We start from the raw sequence: 21,682 nt of genomic DNA on the forward strand, positions 1-21,682 counted from the left end.
AAGGGTCTCGGATTTGCCCAGATGATTATGGTTGATCAGTTGGTTAAGTGGTGCACCTGGAATGTCAAGGGGAGTAATTCACCAGTCAAAAGGAAGAAAATATTATCAAATCTTAAGGAGGAAAGAGTTGATATAGCTCTCCTACAGGAGACACACCTGTCGGATAAAGAACATTGAAATTATGACAGGGTGGATTTGATAAGGCCTTTTTTTCTTCTTTTAGCTCAAAAAGCAGGGGAGTTGTTATTCTTGTTCGGAAGAATTTCCCTTTCAAAATCCTAAAGCAGATAAAAGATGAATCTAGACGATATATTTTGATTAAAGCCCTCATAAATGGAGAGGAGTATGGGATTTTAAATTTGTACTGCCCCCTGGCACACCCCTTTAAGTTTATAACAGAAGCCTTTTCAAAATTGATGGCTTTTGGTGCCCGTCATACAATTATAGGGGGAGACTTTAATTGTATTATGGATCCGGAAATAGATAGGATTCCCAAGAGTACTGCAGGAGTATCTCCCAGATCTAGACAACTGATGGATCTGAACAAAGAATTAGGATTAGTAGATGTATGGAGATGTCTTCATCCACAGGGCAGAGATTTTTCTTTTTACTCCAATCCACATAAATGTCATACCAGAATTGATATGTTTTTTGCCCCCTCGATTTTTTTAAATTCCATATCATCCTGTAAAATAGGTAGTATAGCAATTTCCGACCACGCTGCTATATACATGGAAACTGAGGCGTGAAACAATGGGACATCCCCTCGGCATTGGCGTATGGACCCCTTCCTAATGAAAGATAGTAAATTTGCAAAGTAAAGTACTTCTCTCAAGAATTTAAAACTTTTTTAGAAATTAATTCAGGTACAGCTAGCAACCCATCAATGATGTGGGAGACCATCAAAGCTTACACGTGAGGTTTGATCATCTCCTACTCAGCGACCCAGAAGAAATTGAAGGGAGAACAACAGCGTCTGCTTGAAGCTCGCTTAAAAGCAGCTGAAACAGCATACACTGATAGACCTTCTATTATTAAATTGCAAAGGATTACGGCTCTTAGGACAGCTCTAAACACTACACTTACTCAAACGGCTAAGAGGGAAATATTATTTGCAAAACAAAGGTTATATGAATATGGCGACAAACCGGGTAGATACTTAGCATTTCTTGCAAAGAAAAAAAGGCCCCTCAGACTATTACGTCTGTCAAGGAAAGTACAGGTATTTTGACTCATGATCATAAAAAGATTAATGCGATCTTTAGAGAATTTTATTCTGAGTTATAAATCGCAGGATTGTGAAGATAGGACGAGGAGGATGCAGTCATTTTTTAAAAATTTGACCTTTCCAGGCCTAACTCCGGAACAGGGATCGGTCCTAAATGCTCCTCTAACAGTCCAAGAAATACTTGATGCAATTAGGCAACTTCAGAGTGGTAAGGCACCGGGCCCAGATGGTTTTCAAGCTGAATTCTATAAAGAATTTACAGAAATATTGGCTGGTCCACTTATGGACATGTATAACTATGCATATAGTCAGGGCCGTCTCCCGCCTTTGCTGAAAGAGGCAAATATCTCTCTTATCCTTAAAAAAGGAAAGGATCCAGAAGATTGTACATCATATAGACCAATATCCTTGCTAAATGTAGATTTTAAAATCCTTTCTAAAACATTAGCACTGAGACTAGAAAGGGTACTGCCACATATTATAAAGGAGGATCAGATGGGGTTTATTAAGGGCCGTAGATCATCCAATAATATTAGAAGGGTTTTGAATATGATTCAAGCCTATCATCAGGGAAAGATACCAGGAGTAGTAGTTTCATTAGACGCGGAAAAGGCATTTGATAGGGTTGAATGGTCATATTTGTTTTACACATTGGAAAGGTTTGGCGTTGGACAGGTGTTTACCAAATGGGTCTCAACATTGTATAATGATCCCAAAGCAGTTGTTGTTACCAATGGATTAGGCTCGGATAGCTTCAGTGTGGGTAGGGGCTGCCGTCAGGGATGTCCCCTCTCGCCATTGTTATTTATGCTAATAATTGAACCACTAGCAGAAGCTATACGAGCTGATCCTAATATAACGGCCCCGAGGATTGGTACAGGTAAACATAAAATTATCCTTTATGCAGATGATGTTCTTCTATTCCTCAGTAATCCTTTGATGTCCGTACCTCGCCTAATCCAAGTTATTAATACATTTAGCGCATTCTCAGGCTATAAAATTAATTTTTCAAAATCGGAGGCTATGCCAATGGGCGGCCTTGCTATGACACCCCACTTAGTGGACGGATCCCTTTTCCCTTTCGTTGGTCCCTGGAGGGCTTCTTATATTTAGGCATTTTTAGTACTCCAGTATTGGTCAGTTGTATAAGGCTAATTTTGTGCATTTACTGGAAAGGATAAGGCAGGACCTCCAGCGATGGGGAGACCTTCCAATTTCCTGGTTGGGTAGAATAGCACTAATCAAAATGAATGTCCAGCCCCGTCTCCTATATCCTATGAGAATGCTTCCGGTGATGCTGCCGAGGACGGCTCTACGTAAATTATATGGCTGGCTGGGTTCCTTTATCTGGAATCATAGACGGCCCCTCATTAAGCTGAAGAAGCTACAGCTTCCACAGAGAAGGGGAGGATTGGACTTCCCAGACTTTAGGAAATATCAGTTAAGTTCCCTATTAAGTTACATAGCTGATTGGATCTTGTCTGATTGGACATCGAGGCTTCTCAAGTAAAATACCCACTTATTAACCTTTTATTTTCAAACAAGAGGAAAATCATTACAGATCATTATATAAACCCGATAATACAATTAAGGCTTGGAATATAATGTGGCAAAATGAGGGCAACTCACATAAAACATCCCCCTGTGCACCGATAGTGGGAGCATGGGGATTCCAACCGGGGTTTACAGATGCCACTTTTAAACTCTGGAGATCCAGGGTAATCTTATGTTTAGGGGACCTATTTAAGGATGGGGTCCTGATGTCTTTTGAACAGCTGCGTCAGAAATTCGGATTACCTAATGGAGACCTCTTTCGATATTTCCAAATTCGTTATTATATACAGAGGAAGACTACGTTATTAGATAGTCTTTATAAAATCAGATAGAGAATGTAGTGTCCTACGACCAGTGGGGGTATCTTCCGTCAGTACTATTTACCATTTACTACATGATGAAGTATCGGGAGATATGGATAATCTGCTTGAAACATGGGATCAGGATTTGGGACTAGAAATCTCTGTAGAAACGTGGAATGATATTTGGGAAAATGCTAGAAGAATTACAATCTGTAACAGAACCCAGGCTATCCAGCTGAAGATACTTCATAGGGTCCATATAGCACCGGATCGATTGGCAAAATTTAAGGCAGGAGCATCTCCAATGTGTCCCAAATGCAAAATAGAGGTGGGCACTCTTGTACATTGCCTATGGACCGGTCATAAGATCCATAGATATTGGACTAAAGTAGCAAGTACCCTGACAGAAATTTTAGGAACGGAAATTAAAGTGGACCCTGTATCTCTCCTTTTGGGCTTTTCGAACTTTCCTTCCCTGGACATGTACGGGAAGAGACTATTTTCTATTCTTTCTTTCTGTGCAAGGAAAAATACTTTGGTGAACTGGGTGGCTGAGGGCCCCCCTAGACTTTCAAATTGGCACAGATTAATTATGGAATGTATTCCCCTTGACTTCCTTACAAATATGGTGCACCGAAAGACCTAATTATTTTATAAAATATGGCAGCCCTTCTTGAATTACATAAATACAGATATTTCGGCTATCCTAACAAGGGCTTTTATTTAATTGAGATTACAAACCTGGCTGGTCCGGGGCCCCTTAGGAGAGGAATCCCGCACGAATATGAGTTTTATTACATCTGATGTTAACACATTCCGAGCATGTAAGAGACTTAAATAGACACTCTGGTTAGTTGTAGGTTAGATTAGTAGATAGTTGAGTTTTGTTTTTTTTTCTTTTGTTAAAATTTTGGCTATTGTATATTTGATTTAATTGTATATCAATGTTTATATTTGAGAGTTTTGTTTATTTTTGTAAACTTGTAAAAATGTTAAATTTCTAATAAAAATATCTATAAAAAAATGGCCACCCAAGTGGACAGGGTTGTTAAGAAAGCACATGGTGTTTTGGCTTTCATTAACAGGGGTATTGAGTTTAAGAGTCGTGAGATCTTGTTGCAGCTCTATAAAACTTTGGTTAGACCGCACTTGGAATACGGCGTCCAGTTCTGGTCGCCCTATTATAAGAAAGATGTGGATGCCTTGGAGAGGGTTCAGAGGAGGTTTACCAGGATGCTGCCTGGACTGGAGGGTTTATCTTATGAGGAGAGGTTGACTGAGCTCAGACTTTTTTCATTGGAGAAAAGGAGGAGGAGGGGGGACCTAATTGAGGTATACAAGATAATGAGAGGCATAGATAGTCGATAGCCAGAGACTATTTCCCAGGGCAGAAATGACTAACACGAGGGGTCATAGTTTTAAGCTGGTTGGAGGAAAGTATAGAGGGGATGTCAGAGGCGGGTTCTTTACACAGAGAGTTGTGAGAGCGTAGAACGCGTTGCCAGCAGCAGTTGTGGAAGCAAGGTCATTGGGGACATTTAAGAGACTGCTGGACATGCATATGGTCACAGCAATTTGAGGGTGCATACATGAGGATCAGTGGTCAGCACATCATCGTGGGCTGAAGGGCCTGTTCTGTGCTGTACTGTTCTATTCTATGTTCTATGAAACAAACTTGGATAACCTGCCCCAAGTTGGTTCCTTAACTCATTAGTTTAAAAATCCACCCTCTACACACTCCAGGAATTCATCCATCACAGTATTGTCGCTAAAGTGGTTAGCCCAGCTTGTGTGTCAATTAAAATCAACCAGGAGTACTGTAGTATCCTTACCAGATGCATCTCTAATATCCTATTGGTCATCCTCTACCTCACCGTGATAGTTTAGAGGTCAAGTCCCACCAATGTTTTCTGCCCCTTGTTGCTCTCAGCTCCCCTCACTGATTCCACATCCAGATTTCCTGTGCCAACATCCTTCCTCACTAGGACACTTACTTCATCTTTCAGTGGGTGGTGGAGGAGGGTTGCTTCTCAGACTTGGAGGCCTGTGACCAGCAGCGTGCCACAAGGGCTGGTGGTGTGCCCACTGCTTTTCATCATTACATATATGATTTGGATGTGAATATAGGAGATATTGTTAGTAAGTTTGCAGATGACACCAAAATTGGAGAAGGTTACCTCAGAGTACAATGGGGTCTTGATCAGATGGACAACAGGCCGAAAACTGGCAGATGGAGTTGAATTTAGATAAAGTGAGCTGCTGCATTTTGGAAAAACAAATCAGGACAGGGCTTATACACAATGGTATGGTCTTGGGGAATGTTGCTGAACAAAGACCTTGAAGTGCAGATTCATAGTTCCTTCAAATTGGACTCGCAGGTAGATAAGATAATGAGGAAGGCATTTGATATGCTTGCCTTGATTGATCAGTGCAATGAGTAGGGGAGTTGGAAGGTCATGTTGCAGCTGCACAGGACATGGGTTAGACACTATTGGAATACTGTGTGCAATTCTGGTCTTCCTGCTATAGGAAGGAAGTTGTGAAACTTGAAGGGTTCAGAAAAGATTGACAAGGACGTTGCCAGGGTTGGAGGATTTGAGTTTACAGAAAGAGGCTGAACAGGCTGGGGCTACTTTCCCTGGAAGGTCGGAGGCTGAGGAGTGACCTTACAGAGATTTATAAATATCATGAGGGGCATGGATAGTGTAAATAGACAAAGTATTTTCTCTGGGTGGGATGAGTCCAAACGAGAGGGCATAGGTTTAAGGTAAGAGGGAACAGATTTAAAAGGGATCTAGCGGGCAGCTTTTTCACACAATGGGTGGTGGGTGTATGGAGTGAACTGCCAGAGGAAGTGATGGAGGCTGGTACAATAACATTTAAAAGGCATCTGGATGGGTATATGAATAGGAAGGGTTGAGGGGGATATGGGCCAAATGTTGGCAATTGGGACTAGATTTATTTAGGATCTCTGGTCGGCATGGACGAGTTGGACCAAAGGTTCTGTTTCTGTGATATATATTTCTATGACTGTATAACAATGCCACCCCACCTCCTTTTCCTATTTGTCTGCCTCTCCTTAACATTGAATTTGTTTGCATGTTCAATTCCTAACCTCGATCACCCCATATCTTCATCACAATCATACCATACCAGCATATAACTATTTGCAGTGTTAACCTGTCTACCATTTTACAAATGCTCTATGCAATTCAGTTGTAGATTTTTTTTTGGTTTTTTGACATTTTCACTCAATTACTGACTCTAGTGCCACTTGCCCTTATTTGCTCTGCCTTCCACTTTATCTTTCATTTCCACCTTTGTTTCCCTATTCCTTCCTGGATGTAGGTTTGCTCGCTGAGCTGGAAGGTTCATTTCCAGACGTTTTGTCACCCTACTAGGTAACATCCTCAGGTGGGCCTCTGCTAAAGCACTGATGATGATTCCTGCTTTCTATTTATATGTTTGGGTTTCTTTGGGTTGGTGATGTCATTTCCTGTGGTGAAGTCACTCCCAGTTTCTTTTCTCAGGGGGTGGTAGATGGGGTCCACCACCACTTCCTGAGAAAAAGGGGCAGGAAGTGACTTCAACACAGGAAATGACATCACCAACCCAAAGAAACCCAAACATGTAACCAGAAAGTAGGAATCATCAGCAGTGCTTCACCAGAGGCCCACTAAAGATGTTACTTAGTAGGGTGACGAAACATCTGGAAATGAACCTTCCAGTTCAGCGATCAAACCTACATCCAAAACCTCAACCTAAGCTACAAATCTTCTCAAAACTCACTATTCCTTCCTTGCTCAAGTCCCTGTTCCCCCATGCCACACATCTAAAATCTTCCCACTGCACAAGCAAATGCCTCAGCACAAATATTGGCCCCAGCTAGTTTGTATAGGTCCTCTGTTAACCAGAATCTAACCATGTATTCATTTGAATCATCATCCTACTCTTGAGCTCACTAGCACATGGAACTGACAGTAAACTAAGATTATAACCTTTGAATTCCTACTTTATAATTTATTTCCTAGCTCTATTTTCTGCTTGAGCCACCTCATCCCTGATTTTATCTATATCATCGGTACGGACATGGACCACAATCTCTGGCTCTTCTCCCTCCGTCTTCAAAATGTCTTGCAGCCTCTGATATTCTTGACCCTAGCACCAGAGAAACACCATACCATCCTGGCCTCATGTCTGCAACCACAAAAACAACCATCCATTCCCCTTAGATTAGAACCTTCTATCATGACTGTTCTCGCAACCCTTGCCACAGAGCTAAGCTAAACCTGGTGAGACAGACCTGGCTCTTGTTACATTCTCCTGAGAAACCATTTTCTTCAGCAATATCCAAAATGGAAAATGTATTAAAGTGTGACAGGGATCCCTTGCACTCACTTTCGCGATTTTCTTTTGAAAAACACACTGTTTGTGGTCACCCATTACCTTTCGGCTTGTGAACCCTTTACCAACTGCTGTAACCATGGAGATCTCAGCCATGTGGATACTTGGCATTGAATCCAATTGTTGCTCCAGATTCAAAAGGTGGATTTTCAGTAGCTGAGGCCGAATACACTTCCTACACACAGGACACTGGAAACATTCCTAACTTCAAAGACTGAAGGAGTTTCCATCGTGCTGACCTGCCTTGCCTTGATTCAGCCTTAAATTACTCCCTTTGCATTTACTTCATTAACCAATCACATCACAGCGTGTTCTCGTCACTCACTCTTCACAGAAATTGCTGAATGTAGATCACGGGCCCTCAATTCACCTACTTTTCTCTGGTCAGTGAATGTATACCACCAAAAATCAAAACTTCCCTCTCCCAATGACACCTCAAAAGCAAACAGACTTGGTTATTTCTAGATTACTGAGCAAAACTATAGGATTTACATATAGTATAGATTTTGTTCTACGTTTCCTTGTATAAAAATATCAACTAAATATTTAAGAATGTCCAACTATAAAAACAAAATTAATGACAATTACCCAACACATTGGGTCCTTCTAATCTGATCAGTTTTTGGCTTTTCAATGTAAAATGGACTATTAAAGCTGCCCTTTCAACACAGATGACAATTACTTTTTTCAGAGGGTTGTACAACTTTGGAAATCATGGTTTCAAGGTAGTGGAGGCAGGTGTCATTAAATATTCAAGACAAAGATTCTTGATAGGAAGGGGAAATCAAAAAGGTTCCTAGGGCAAGCGAGGGGAGGGGGGGGTGGGGGAGGAGAGGTGAGGTTATGGAAGAGTGGAATTCAAAACACAAAACAGATCAGCCATGATCTTACTGAATGGTGGAGCAGGCTTGTGGGGCTAAATGATATACTTCTGCTCCGATGTATTCAGATATTCCTATACGACATTTCAGCCAAGTTACAAGTGGAATTTCGACCTCTGGTCAACTAATGTCAAAAGTTAAGATAACAAGTCAAGGATCCTGTTCCAATAAGCACTTAGACTTTCTATGCTGTTCCCAGAAGATAAAATAGGTTATGTCAGACTGTTATTGTAAATGGAAGTAAACAGTTAAGAATGATTTTGCTTTTAATGTTTTTTGGCAAAAAGTATTCCAGGCTTGTAGGGATTATTTTCCTTTTCCAAATACTGGTCTATAATTTTGACTTTGTGTCTTCATGCCATTGTGTGTTCAAAGCCCCACCGCCAACAGTACCTTTAACTGATACCTGTATCTACAATGCCCCGACAGAATGATTAAGTCTTCAGCCTAAAACAAGAAATTCAGGAAGTCAGGCACAATGGCATCCTGACAACCCTCCTAAGGTGAGTCAGCTCGAGGAAAATATCATCTAAGGATACAAACTTGAATTATTAAGGGGAGCAGTGAGAGCATTTATTCAGTAGAACGAAAACATTACATTTAATCAACACTGTCTTTACAACATTTATTTACAATCATAACTATAGCTTACTTCTTGGCATCATATTTACCTGTTTGCTTCCATTTTGTAAGTGTACATACTGTGTAGTCTGAAATAATTAATAACTGGTTTCCAAATTATCTCAAAATTATACCTTGTTCACTCAAATATAGAGCATCAACATGAGCAGTAAGAGAGGATGTAGTGAAGGTTCATGAGGTTGGTTGTAAAAATGAGGAAATTCAGTTACTTTGACAAGATTGAGAGATTTGATAGAGGTACTTAAAATCATGAGGGCACTTGACAGAGTAGATTAGGAGAAAATGTGTTTGTATTGGGAGGGGAAGGATCAAGAACCAGAAGAGACAGATTAAAACCATTGATAAAAGAAGCAATAGAATTAGGAGGAAAAAGTATTTTACACAATGAGGGGTTAGATCTGCAGGCAGGTCTAGAGGAGTGGAGGCAGGTTCAATCAAGACATTCAAGAAGGGAATGCATTATCAGAAAAACAAGAACAGATGGGGCAATAGGGAGAAGGCAATGGAGTAGCACTGAGCAGGCACAAGGGGCTGAATGGTATCCTTCTCTGCTGTAACATTGCTCTTATATCTTAAAAGGTGTTTCACTGGGTAAAGTATTCCTCAGGGGCTAGCACATGCTCGATGGACTGAAGGTTTATAGATTAGATTACTTACGGTGTGAAAACAGGCCCTTCAGTCCAACAAGTCCACACCAACCTGCCGAAGAGCAACCCACCCAGACCCATTCCCCTACATTTACCTTTTCACCTAACTACAGGCAATTTAGCATGGCCAATTCACCTAACCTGCACATTTTTGGACTGTGGGAGGAAACCGGAGCACCCAGAGGAAATCCACACAGACACGGGAAGAATGTGCAAACTCTACACAGACAGTTGCCTGAGGCAGGAATTGAACCCAGGTCTCTGGCGCTGAGGCGCAGCAGGGCTAACCACTGTGCCACCGTGCTGCCCATAAATGTTCTCCAGTCAATTGGCACACTCTATTCATACAGTTTAAAAGCTATTTTTCCCCCTTGAATTTGTATTCTTGCAAAAATGTCCTGATACATACAAGATGAAAAGCTTCATTAAAGTGTCTTTTTTCAGTAATACTCAAAATCTGTGCTACCTTATGACCTTTTCTATTTTACTCCCAAGATTTAAAATCGATTCAACCATCCACTGATGCAGTAATTCAGTTCAACAAACAGGTCCCACTTAAATATCCTTTCATTACGTGACTTGGCTTGATTACGTTTATACGCAGCATGATTCAAAAATAGTTGGCTAAGGCTCATTTCACTTTACATAAGAAAAAAAAGCTTGTCATTCTGCCCATTGAGCTTGTCTTACTGCTCAATTAGCGGAGGTACTTCAACATTTATAGACTTTGCTCCATATCCTTCAATACCCTTGCATATTATAGATCTGTTGACCTTCAACTGACCTTGTATCCAAAACCTCTTTAGGGAAAAGGATTCCAGATGTCCATTATCCTATCTCTAATGTTAATATTATGGCCTTCTGCTTCTCAGTAGCCTCTCTGCATTTGCCCTTTGAGCATGTTGTTAACTCTTCATTATTTCTAAACTGAAAAAGGTAAGCAACCCATATTGATCCAAACTGTCCACAGTTTAACCCTTTTAAGCCCTGATTCAAGTCTGATGGATTGCTGCTGTATCCCCTTAACAGGTCAACCTATTCTTCCTGAGGTGCAGTGTCCAAAATTGAATGCAGTACTCCAGATGGACTCAATACAACAAACATCACTTTCTCATATTTGAAGTCCAATCCCCTTGAAATAAAGGCCAAAATATCATTACATGATTATTTACAGACTGTCACTTAGAATAACATATTTCCTCTATTTAAGCCTACAGCTCAAAATCCAATTGGAGTGGGTTTGAACTCGTCTCAGAACATATGTATGATATTCAGCTGGGACATGGCATTATATATAAAAAAACTACAGCTGGCTTTAAATTCGTAACGTGTTACGACTAAATTGTAACGGATCACCACAGAGCCAAACCTGGGCACGCCAGATATCTGTTGACAATTTAGATCACATTTGTATTCCAGCTCCCACATTTGAATCGGAGATTGAATTGATTTTTATCATCCTTTACCAAGTTGTCTGCAGGAAAAAATACTGGAAAGGCTTGACACAGCCATCTGTTCAATCCCTTCCCCCAGTATAGGAAAGGGTAGATTTCTGCAAGTAAATCATCCTGAACCACAATGAAATGCTCCCTAGTGATTCTTCAACAGGTTCGATGAAAACCTCTCTTCTTCCAAGTGACAATGAAGTAGAGGGTAATATTGGATATGCCCTCTAACAGTGTCATTTTGGATCTTTCATGCCAATGTTTATGCTTTTGTTTAAAAATTAATTCACAGCCAGCATTTATTACCCATTCGAAATTGCCAGAAAGCAGGTAAGAGGCAGTCAAATCAGATTTTCGCTGAGGATCTAGAGACACACAGAGGCCAGATCAGCTCAGCTTGACAGATACATATCCCTTAAAAGGACATTAGTAAATCAGAAGGGTTTCACGACAATTAATAGTAATTACATGGCAGCCATTAGGCTAACTTTTTTTAAAAATAAATTTAAACTTCAACCATTTCTCAAATGGATTCAAACGCATGTAATCAGAACTGGGGTGTTTCTGGATTATTAGCCCAGTGACATTACCCTGATACCATCATCGCCCCACAAGCCTTATTCCATTTTTTAAAATCTAAATCTATCATTATAACCTGCTATTTTCTTCTTCTTCATGTTGTCTAGCTCGCCCTTCAAGATGTCTATATTGTTTATCTCAACCATTCCCTCAAAATAGCATTCTCACCAACACCAGAAGGTTCACTGAACCTGAAATTCTGCTTTCTCTCTGCAGATGCTGCCAGACCCACTCAGTTTCTCCAGCAATTTCTGGTTTTTGTTTCAGACTTCCAGCATCCATAGTTCTTTGTGCAATAATATGTAAAACGTTCTCACAATGTTCGGGTCAAGAAGTTCCTTCTGAATTCCTGATTTGATTTCTCTGTGACTATCTCGCATTGATGGTCTCTTGTTACACACTTCCTCATGCAAGGAAAAATGTTCATTCTGTAACAAAACCGATCAGTGTAAAGAACCCTCAGTGGTCACAGGCACAAACTGGCATGTGGAATTTTGATATGGCAATGACAGAGACCAGGCTTAAGAAAGGACAAGCCTGTGTGTTAAATACAACGTGTTCAGAAGATATAGAAAACAAAAAGGAAAGGGAGGATGAATAGCAGTATTGGTTAGGGACAGCATTACAATGCTGGAGAAAGATGTTTCGGATATGTTACACAGAATCAATTTTACTAGAATTAAAACAACAAAAAAGGACACGAATATGGAGGAAAAATACAGAGAAATGCAAACATATATAGTAGTTATATATGGGAGACAACAATAACCAAGCATAGACTGTGATGCTTTTACTTTACAGGGCAAGTGTGCCTGGAATGCATTCGGGAGAGGTTCCTACAGCAGTAGGATTTCCAGCCCTGCAAGAAAGGGTGTATTGTTGACCCTAGTTCTTGGAAAGGCTACCTTCAAAATAGAGATGGCTCTTGTACATTCAAGGTATATTCCCACAAATGAGAATGGTAGAATGAACAAATCCAGAGCCATCTAGATGACAAATATTATAGAAGATAAAGTGCACTTACGATAAGTGTCAGATAGTGAACAAAGAGGAACATGGAAGGTTCAGAAGGTTCGGGAGGAGGAGAGGGTTGAAAAAACAAATAAGAGAAGCAAAGAAAAGTGGAGAAAGAATGGCAACCAACATAAGGAAACATCCCAAAGTCTTCTTTAACCATAAAAATATAAGTAGCAAAAGAGAGTGGTAAAACGGAGTAGTGGCCAAAAGGGGATTTACATCTGGAAGCAGGAGACAGCTGAAGTGTTGAAAGAATACTTCACACCTATCTTTACAGGTGTGAGAGAAAGCCAGGTGACAGTGAAGGCTACTCAGTCACTAAAACTGATAGGGCAGAAGTATTGGTTAGACTTAAAAGGAGACAAGACACCGGAACCGGATGGGATGCATCCAAGGATTTTGAAGATAGAGAGTAGAATTGCAGGGATATTCGCCACAATCTTCCAGACTTCCCAAGACTCGGGGGAAGATGCCGTAAGACTGGAAAATTGATCATCTGTGGCAATGTTCAAGTAAGGTTGCAAGAATAAAACCAATAATTACAGACCGTCAGTTTAGCTTCAGCAAAGGGGAAGGTTCTAGAGATTATTCGGGTTAGAATTAGTAATTACATGTAAGGAGGTGGCATGATTTGGAAGAGTCAGCATGAATATCTCATGGGAAAATCATTTTCCAAACTAATAAGTTTTTTTTGAAAAGCTAACAAAGGCTTTATGACAGCAATACTATTGACGAGATGTACGTCAACTTTCAGAAGATATTTAATACAGCGCCACACAACAGATCTGAGAGAAAAAATATATGTCATGGATTCGGTATTACCATCACTGAATGTGCCATTATAACATCCTAGCACTTACCATTAACAAGAAAATAGCTGGATTAGCCATCTCAACACAGTGGCTACAACAGCAGGTCAGAAGCTGGAAATTCTACAATAAGTAACTCACATTCTGATCAGCATTTACAAGATGTAAGTAAGGAGCATGATGGAATATGCTTCACACGAAAGGGAATCAGTGAAGCATTAATGGAAATAAGAAGATAGTAGATGTATTCAACTATGTTTTGTATCAGTCTTCATTGTAATGGATGCAAGGAACATCTAGTGGTTATAAATCAGGAAATTAAATAAAGGGTGGAGCTCTGGAAGATTACAATCAGGGTAGTGGTAGTGAACAAATTGCTGGACCTATGGGCTGACAAGTTCCTGGGTCTTAGTGGACTTCATTCTTGGGTCTGAAAAGAATGGCCAATAGGCAAGTTAATGCATTGCTTTAATTTTCCCAAGATACCCTAGATTCACAGAAGGTTCCATTAAATTGGAAAACAGTGAATGTAACGCCTTTATTCAAAAAGGGAGGGATAAAGCAAGAAACTGGAGGCCAGTTACCTTAACATCTATCATAGGGAAAATATTACAAGCTTTTATTAAAGATGTAATAATGGGGCACATGAATAAGTTGAAGTTTAGAAGCGTAAAGGCTGACTTGATTAAAGCATAAAATGATCTTGAGAAAAAAGGACTTTCTCTTGTGGAAGAATCTAGACCGAAGGGTCACTGTTTTAAAAAAAAAAAAGGACTCGCCCATTTAAGTCAGAGATGAGGAGAACATTTTTCTCTCAAAGGATCGTGAGTCTTGAGCTGTCTCGGATCATTGGTTTACAGAGCAGTATGATGCCAACAGAGTGGGTTCAATTCCCATCACCGGTTTGAAGTTACCATGAAGGACTCTCCTTCTCAACCTCTTCCCTTGCCTGAGGTCTGGTGGCCCTCAGGTTAAATCACCACCAGATGCTTCTCTCTCTGATGAGAGTGCAGCCCCTATGGTCTGGCAAGACTATAGTGACAACCAAAAAATAACTCAAGACTGTGGAAGTAGAAAGTTTAGATCTTTTAAGGCAGAGTCAGGCAGATTTTTAATAAACAAGGGGGTGAAATGTTTTTGGGATAGGCAGGAATGTGGAATAATCAGATCAGCCATGATCTTATTGAATGGCATAGCAAGTGCTCAGTAGCCTACTCAAGTACTCCTAATTCCTATGTTTGTATACTTACAAAAAGATAGAGTGGTGTGATATTCACACTTTTTTTTTGTTTGGGATCACTCCAACAGGCTTACCAAAAATGTTATCAGAAATGCTTCTCTCCTGTTCACCTAAACTATTTAGGAGAAAGTGAGGACTGCAGATGCTGGAGATCAAAGCTGAAAAAGTGTCGCTGGAAAAGTGCAGTCAGGCAGCATCCAAGGAGCAGGAGAATCGACGTTTCGGGCATGAGCCCTTCTTCAAGAATCCTGGAATTGAACCTGGCACCCTGGTGCTGTGAGGCAGCAGTGCTAACCACTGAGCCACCGTGCTGCCCGTGATTCCTGAAGAAGGGCTCATGCCCGAAACGTCGATTCTTCTGCTCCTTGGATGCTGCTTGACCTGCTGCGCTTTTCCAGCACACTTTTTCACCTAAACTACTTCCCTATTATAGCAAATTCCACATTCTCACCACTCAGGAAATTCTGAGGAAAACACATTACCCAATTTGACTTCTTGGTGACGGTCTCATGCTGATCATTTGATTTAATAAAAGCAAGCACACACAAAAAAAAACTTAGTACTGTTTAAATACATTTAGAATAATGATCCCATTCAGAAAAAGGACGATGAACAAGATGACAATTTGGCAAACAACGTACCTAAAGTGCACTGGGTTTCTGTGATAACATTCATCTCCCTCAGATATAGTTTCTCTTTGTGAGATAGATCGCGTCTTTCCAGATCTGGCAAAGAACATGTATAATTTATTTTAAAGAATTAAACTTAATTAATAAATACTAATGGCTGCCTGCACCTTCTTTATAATCTTGTTCTCTCAGACAAACAGGTATGAATAGACAATAGCTTACACTCTTAAATATATTATTTCATGGCACTCGGGTGACACTGGTAAGGCCAGCATCGTTTCTCTTTCTTAAGCTCTTGAACAGAGTGGCTTCCTCGGCTGTTTCAGAAGGTAGTTACCAGTCAACCACATTGCTGTGGGTCTGGAGTCACATGTGGGCCAGATGGGGTAAGAATGGCAGATTTCCTTAAGGACATTATTGTTAGAGGACCCTTAGTACACAATGGATTTCCATTGGATTTGTGCAGGATAGAGTTTCAATCAGAGGTTAATGGTGATGTTGCAGGTATGGTGATCTGCTACTTAGATTCTGAAAGCTCTTTGTAAAAGTAGCAATGTGCATCAAAGAACACGACCGTTTCAGAACCACGATAGCCAAAAATGACATTTACAACAAATGGATCAAACGTCATTGTAATTAATAAATATTTAACATACTTCTGATTACACACAATGTTTATATATCTCAACGCAAAAGCGTTTCTGAATAGATTACATTCCAAACTGAAGCTCAAAAAACCCTACCTGGGTATTTACGCTTGAATGATGTCACACCTAAATATTCACTAACTTGTTCCTGAAGCATGTAATACTCCCCTGTGTCATCAGCTGGCCATTTATATTCTGTTAACATCTCTGCTGGAAAATAGCTGGAGCTGAGAACAAAAAAAAGACGTAAATTTGCACAGGTGTACTGTAACCCCAGTAACAAGATTCCATAGAGATAACAACACTAGCAAAATAATATATATACCCAATTCCCCAAGGAGGACAGGGTGGATATTTTACCACAAAAATCTGTATTTTTCCAAGCAATTCACTTCAAATCATAAAAGGGAAAAATATGGAAGCTTTAAAACCAAGAATTAAATTGTACCTGAAGTCCTGAGTTGTGTCACTGCTTTTTGAGCTATCTCCAGATCCCATCCGTCGGCGTTTGGCAGGCTGGCTTATGGCATCATCATTTGAAGTCTCCTCTGTCTCTTCCTGGAGTGGTGAATGAAACAAATAAAGAACTTGCACTTACAAAGCACTTTGCATTATTATCATACAGCTCAAAGCTCTTTGTAATCAACAAAGTACTTCTCAAATAGGCGGCATGGTGGCACAGTGGTTAGCACTGCTGCCTCACAGCGCCAGATACCTGGGTTCAGTTCCCGCCTCAGGCGACTGACTGTGTGGAGTTTGCACATTCTCCCAGTGTTTGCGTGGGTTTCCTCCAGGTGCTCCGGTTTCCTCCCACAGTCCAAAGATGTGCAGGTCAGGTGAATTGGCCATGCTAAAATTGCCTGTAGTGTTAGGTGAAGGGGTAAATGTAGGGGTATGGGTGGGTTGCGCTTCGGCAGGTCGGTGTGGACTTGTTGGGCTGAAGGGCCTGTTTCCACACCGTAAGTAATCTAATCTAATCTAAATGAAGTTACTATTGTGACATGGAAAGTGTGGCAAACAACTTGCACACAGCACCCGAGATGATAGTGAGTCTATGAAATTCTTTACTGCAGAGGGATGTTGATGCTGAGTCATTAGATAAGCAGCCCTTTACTAACTAGCACCAATGGGCAAGATGATCCAAATTTTCTGGATAATCAAGAGGTCCACACAATCAATGTAAAAACACAAATAATAAAAATGTAATGCAGGGTATACACACTTTATACTTTTTTTGGAAAATAAACACCATACATCACTTAAATAATAACGCAACTTTGCCTTAAATAAAAAAAACTTACTGGAGAGAGCCTTCTCACTCACACCCTCAACTAACTGTTCAGACATCGCAGTAGATCATGTAATGTGTGGGGTAATTGACTCAAAATTGAATTAACTGTAGATATTCTGTATGACCATTCAACTGAACAAATATTTTCATTCAGGTAAATAAGTTTAAAAAAACTATAACAACCGGACAGAAGAACACAGTAAACTTTGTGGTGTTTGAGTTTATAACTTTTGCCGGTTTATCAAGACTGCCAGTTTATAAGGCACTGGCTAAAACAAAGCTTGCTGAATATTAAGAGATAGATTTCCAATGACATCATGATTATCAGCCATGATGTCATTAAGTGGCAATACAGACTCAATGAGCAGAATGGCCTTAATACAGCCTCTGAATATGTGTTAGGACCTTTTACATCCACTACATCACTTTAATATCTCCTCCAACATATGGCATGGTTAATTTTGCAGTCCTCCCTCAGTACTGCACTGGAGAATCAGCTTTGATCTTTGCACTTGAACCAGGGTCCTGTGATTCAGAGGCAAGAGTGCTATAGCTGGGTCATAGTGGCAAGAAACTCAAAATGAAAAAGATTTTGTTTAGTTGAATCCTTCAAGATACTCAGCAAAATCTCTGAACAAACATTGATTACTTGTCCCCCAAGTAACCTTACACTGCTGTGTCAAATTTTGCTTTGTAGTCTCTTGTAAATCACATATTGTATTCCATTAAGAGTAAGGCTGACCAAGTTGATATGTTCCACAAATGCGGTCTGACATAGTACTTCCTGTACATATCTAGAATTTCAAACATTTGTAGTCCTTTGTTATTTATTCCCTTTTACTGAATAATGAGGGATTAAATTTAAAAAAAAATGAAAAAAAAAGGGGAAAAAAAAGGTGGATTTTCCAAGGAATGACAATCTTCCACTTTTTAATGCAACAAAAGTAGTTCACATTTCTGACAGATTCTCATCAGGGTTCCTTCAAAAATGTAAAGCTGCACTTCCATTTTGATAGATCCCATACAATTCAGAAGTGTTTGACAGGGCAGGGGGAGGAGGAGAAAGCAACTCTCACAAGTTTTGAAAGTGATCAACTGCAGTATTCTGAAATGTAGAATCGTCAACAGCCACTAACAGCTGGTGCCAAATGGTAAGTACATAAGGCAAAGTTAGAAGTTACACAACACTAGATTATAGTCCAACAGGTTTATTTAAAATCACAAGCTTTCACATTGCTGCTCTTTCATCTGGTGGACTATAACCTGGTGTTGTGTGACTTCTGACTTTGCCCACCCCAGTCCAAACTGGCATCTCCACATCATACATAAGAGAAGTGTGAGGTAGGATGTCAGAATAGTGAGGGCAGGTGGGTGATAAATCACAGCAGAGCAGGGTCTGGCTGAAGGACACATCTGCAGTTGGACCAAGCACCGGGAACACGGTGATGTGGGAGAAAAAGAGACAGAGATAGAGACATTGGGTCTGATGACAGAAGGAGGAGTTCAACCATGGAGTGAGAGTTTGGGGTGGGGGGGGAGGAGGGTGAAGCAGGTAGGTGTTTGACACAGAGAGCGTGTTATGTTACAGTCATAGAGTCAACAAGTTGTACACCGCAGAAACAGACCGTTTGGTCCAACTTGTCCATGCTGATCAGATATCCTAACTTAATCCCATCCCATTTGCCAACACTTGGCCCATATCTCTCTAACCCAGTCCTATTCATAAACCCATCCAGATGCCTTTTAAACGTTGTAATTGTACCAGCATCCACCCCTTCCTTTGGCAGCTCATTCCATACAAGTATCACCCTCTGTGTGAAAAAGTTGCCCCTTAGGTCCCTTTTATATCTTTCCCCTCTCACCCTAAACCTATGCGCTCTAGTTCTGGACTTCCCCACCCCAGGGAAAAGACCTTGTCTATTTACCCTATCCTTGGCTCTCGTGATTTTATAAACCTCTAAAAGGTCACCCCTGAATCTCCAACACTCCAGGGAAAACAGCTCTGGAAGGTGTTGAGAGTCTGAGGTAGGTATAGTTGTGAGTGTGCAAGGCAAGTTTGGATTTAGTTTAATAGCTTTTTTTCACCCCCCAACCAACCTGTTCAGAGATGTTGTTACACACCGCTGGAGCAGGTGAGACTTGAACTCCAGCCTCCCAGTCCAGGGTCAGGGACACTGCCACTGCACAAGACAGCCTTTTTCAGTTTGATATTTAATGGTTAAGTCTAAACATTTAATAGCTTTTCCCACATGACCCCTCTGGGTTCTCCAATTTAAATGGGTAATAGGTGGAGAGGAATTTTCAAACAGAATCATCAACTTCCTCATCAATTCCTTCAGGGTCTTCTACACCAAGGAGTCTATAGGGTCCAATTACACAATTCCCACCTTCATTTCAGAAAGGATTATCAGAAAGTCTGGGCCAAACTTAAAAATCACACAACACCAGGTTATAGTCCAACAGGTTTACTTGGAAGCACTAGCTTTCAGAGTGCTGCTCCTTCATCATACAAAAAAAACAAAACCTACATGGTCACTCTAAAGATGAGAGACTTAACAAACAATATTTTCCAACACATAATTTCAGTTGAATCACACTGTAAACTTTGCCAGAAATTCTATGTCCTACGATCTTATTCTCCACAACCACCTGATGAAGGAGCAGTGCTCTGAAAGCTAGTGCTTCCAATTAAACCTGTTGGACTATAACCTGGTGTTGTGTGATTTTTAATTTTATCCACCCCAGTCCAACTCCAAATCATGGGCCAATGTTAAGTCATGAATTGAATTATTATTATTATTATTATTATTATTAATAATAATAATAATATTTCCCCAGGAACGGTGATGGTTTAACTTTCCGAATAATAATATCACCAGAACTGGGAAGTAGAGATGAACCAGGTCCTTCATGTTTGGAACAGTTTGAGAAAAGGCCTCACTGCGCGCGTCACTACCAGGTGGCTGTACTGAGTGAGAAACACAACATCAACCGACCCCTTTGCTCTGAGCGGGCGGTAACTGCACTTGAACGGTCAGCCCGGAGATCGGATAAAACCCAGGCCGGCGATCGTTCATCTCCCCTTCCCGCATGCGGGGAGGGGAAACAAAACCACACCGGTCCGGGCGCCTTAGCCCTACAACCCCATCTACCTACCTTGCCGGACTGAGCTCCCGGAGTTGCCGGATTACTGTCGCACAGGCGGCTCGACGACACCGCGGCGGCCATTTTAACTGTGCAGCGCTGCGCTGCCACCAGGCAGGTAGGCCGACCATTAGCCTTCCCGCGGCGAAGCGCCCCGGCGTCCGGCTCAACGCCGGGATACTCACGGTCGGCCAATCAGAAGCTTCCCCACCCTGAGATCTGCATGCAGCCTTCTGCAGACAGGTGCCCTCTCCATCTGAGCCCTGGGAGAAATCTCATTAGACTTGGGACAGAAAAGGAGTCGAACCCATTGCAAACTTTATTTTCAGTTGTGAGGTGTCTGGAGGTAGCATTAATCCCAAACATGAGCATCAATCTATCACACAGTATGTACAAAGTTAAAAATCACCCAACACCAGTTTGCAGAGTTACATTGTACTTTGCTCAAAAAACTGCATTAATCCATGTAAGACTCTGTTAATTCATTTTTTAGATTAAAATCAGTCTAAACATTATGGCACAGACAACAGCACACAGGGGGCTAACACATCTGGCTGACACCAATTGTTAAAGTTAACCTGAGAATGTAACTTTTTTAAAAAGTTTTGTGATTTACATATGAAAGAAGTGAAACTAGCATGGTCATTCTCACAGATGAGAGACTTAATCAAGGGACTTTTCAATGTATAATTTCAGTTACACTGTTACACTGTAACAATTTCACTGTAAACTTTTTCTATAAATTCTGTGTCTTACAATTGTGTACTCCACAATCACGTGATGAAGGAGCAGCACTCCGAAAGCTAGTGCTTCCAATTAAACCTGTTGGACTATAACCTGGTGTTGTGTGATTTTTAACTTTGTACACCCCCAGTCCAACACCGGCATCTCCAAATCATGACACAGTATGTAATGCAGCAATGTATCAACCATCATTCCAAAACCACAACCTCGAACATGTAGAAGGGCAAAAGAAAGATAAAAGAATGGATGCCAATTTTAAAAAGTGCACATTTAAAATTACAAAGGAAAAGCAGATCTCCCTTGGCCAATATGGAATTAATCACCTATTTTTAATTGCTCTTGAGGAAACAGAGAGGCTTTTGAGAATACCTCACACGGGGCAGGTTTGAGGTACCAAGTGGTCGATTACTGTTGTTGTGTTTCAGTGCTGATTAAGTCAGTAGAACTTCTTTGAGGTCGGCATGCCTAGAAGTGAATTA

The 21,682-nt window shown here is 40.8% G+C and overlaps 1 protein-coding gene across 1 annotated transcript in view; it reads right to left on the reverse strand.

Moving 5' to 3' along the window:
• phf10 (PHD finger protein 10) overlaps positions 1-20,721 on the reverse strand; it is a 45,849-nt gene extending 25,128 nt beyond the window's left edge. Inside the window, exons 1-4 of the mRNA XM_043695386.2 lie at positions 20,472-20,721; positions 16,473-16,582; positions 16,121-16,251; positions 15,390-15,473 (exon numbers count right to left, since the gene is read on the reverse strand). Coding sequence (XP_043551321.1) covers positions 15,390-15,473; positions 16,121-16,251; positions 16,473-16,582; positions 20,472-20,543 — 397 coding nt within the window. The 5' untranslated portion in view covers positions 20,544-20,721. The remainder of the gene's footprint in view (positions 1-15,389; positions 15,474-16,120; positions 16,252-16,472; positions 16,583-20,471) is intronic.
• Between the last annotated feature and the right edge of the window lie 961 nt (positions 20,722-21,682).

Source organism: Chiloscyllium plagiosum, unplaced genomic scaffold (genome assembly GCF_037043375.1).
Source record: "Chiloscyllium plagiosum isolate Xiang-an unplaced genomic scaffold, Cpla_swu_hap1 HiC_scaffold_10, whole genome shotgun sequence".
Lineage (NCBI taxonomy): Eukaryota > Metazoa > Chordata > Chondrichthyes > Orectolobiformes > Hemiscylliidae > Chiloscyllium > Chiloscyllium plagiosum.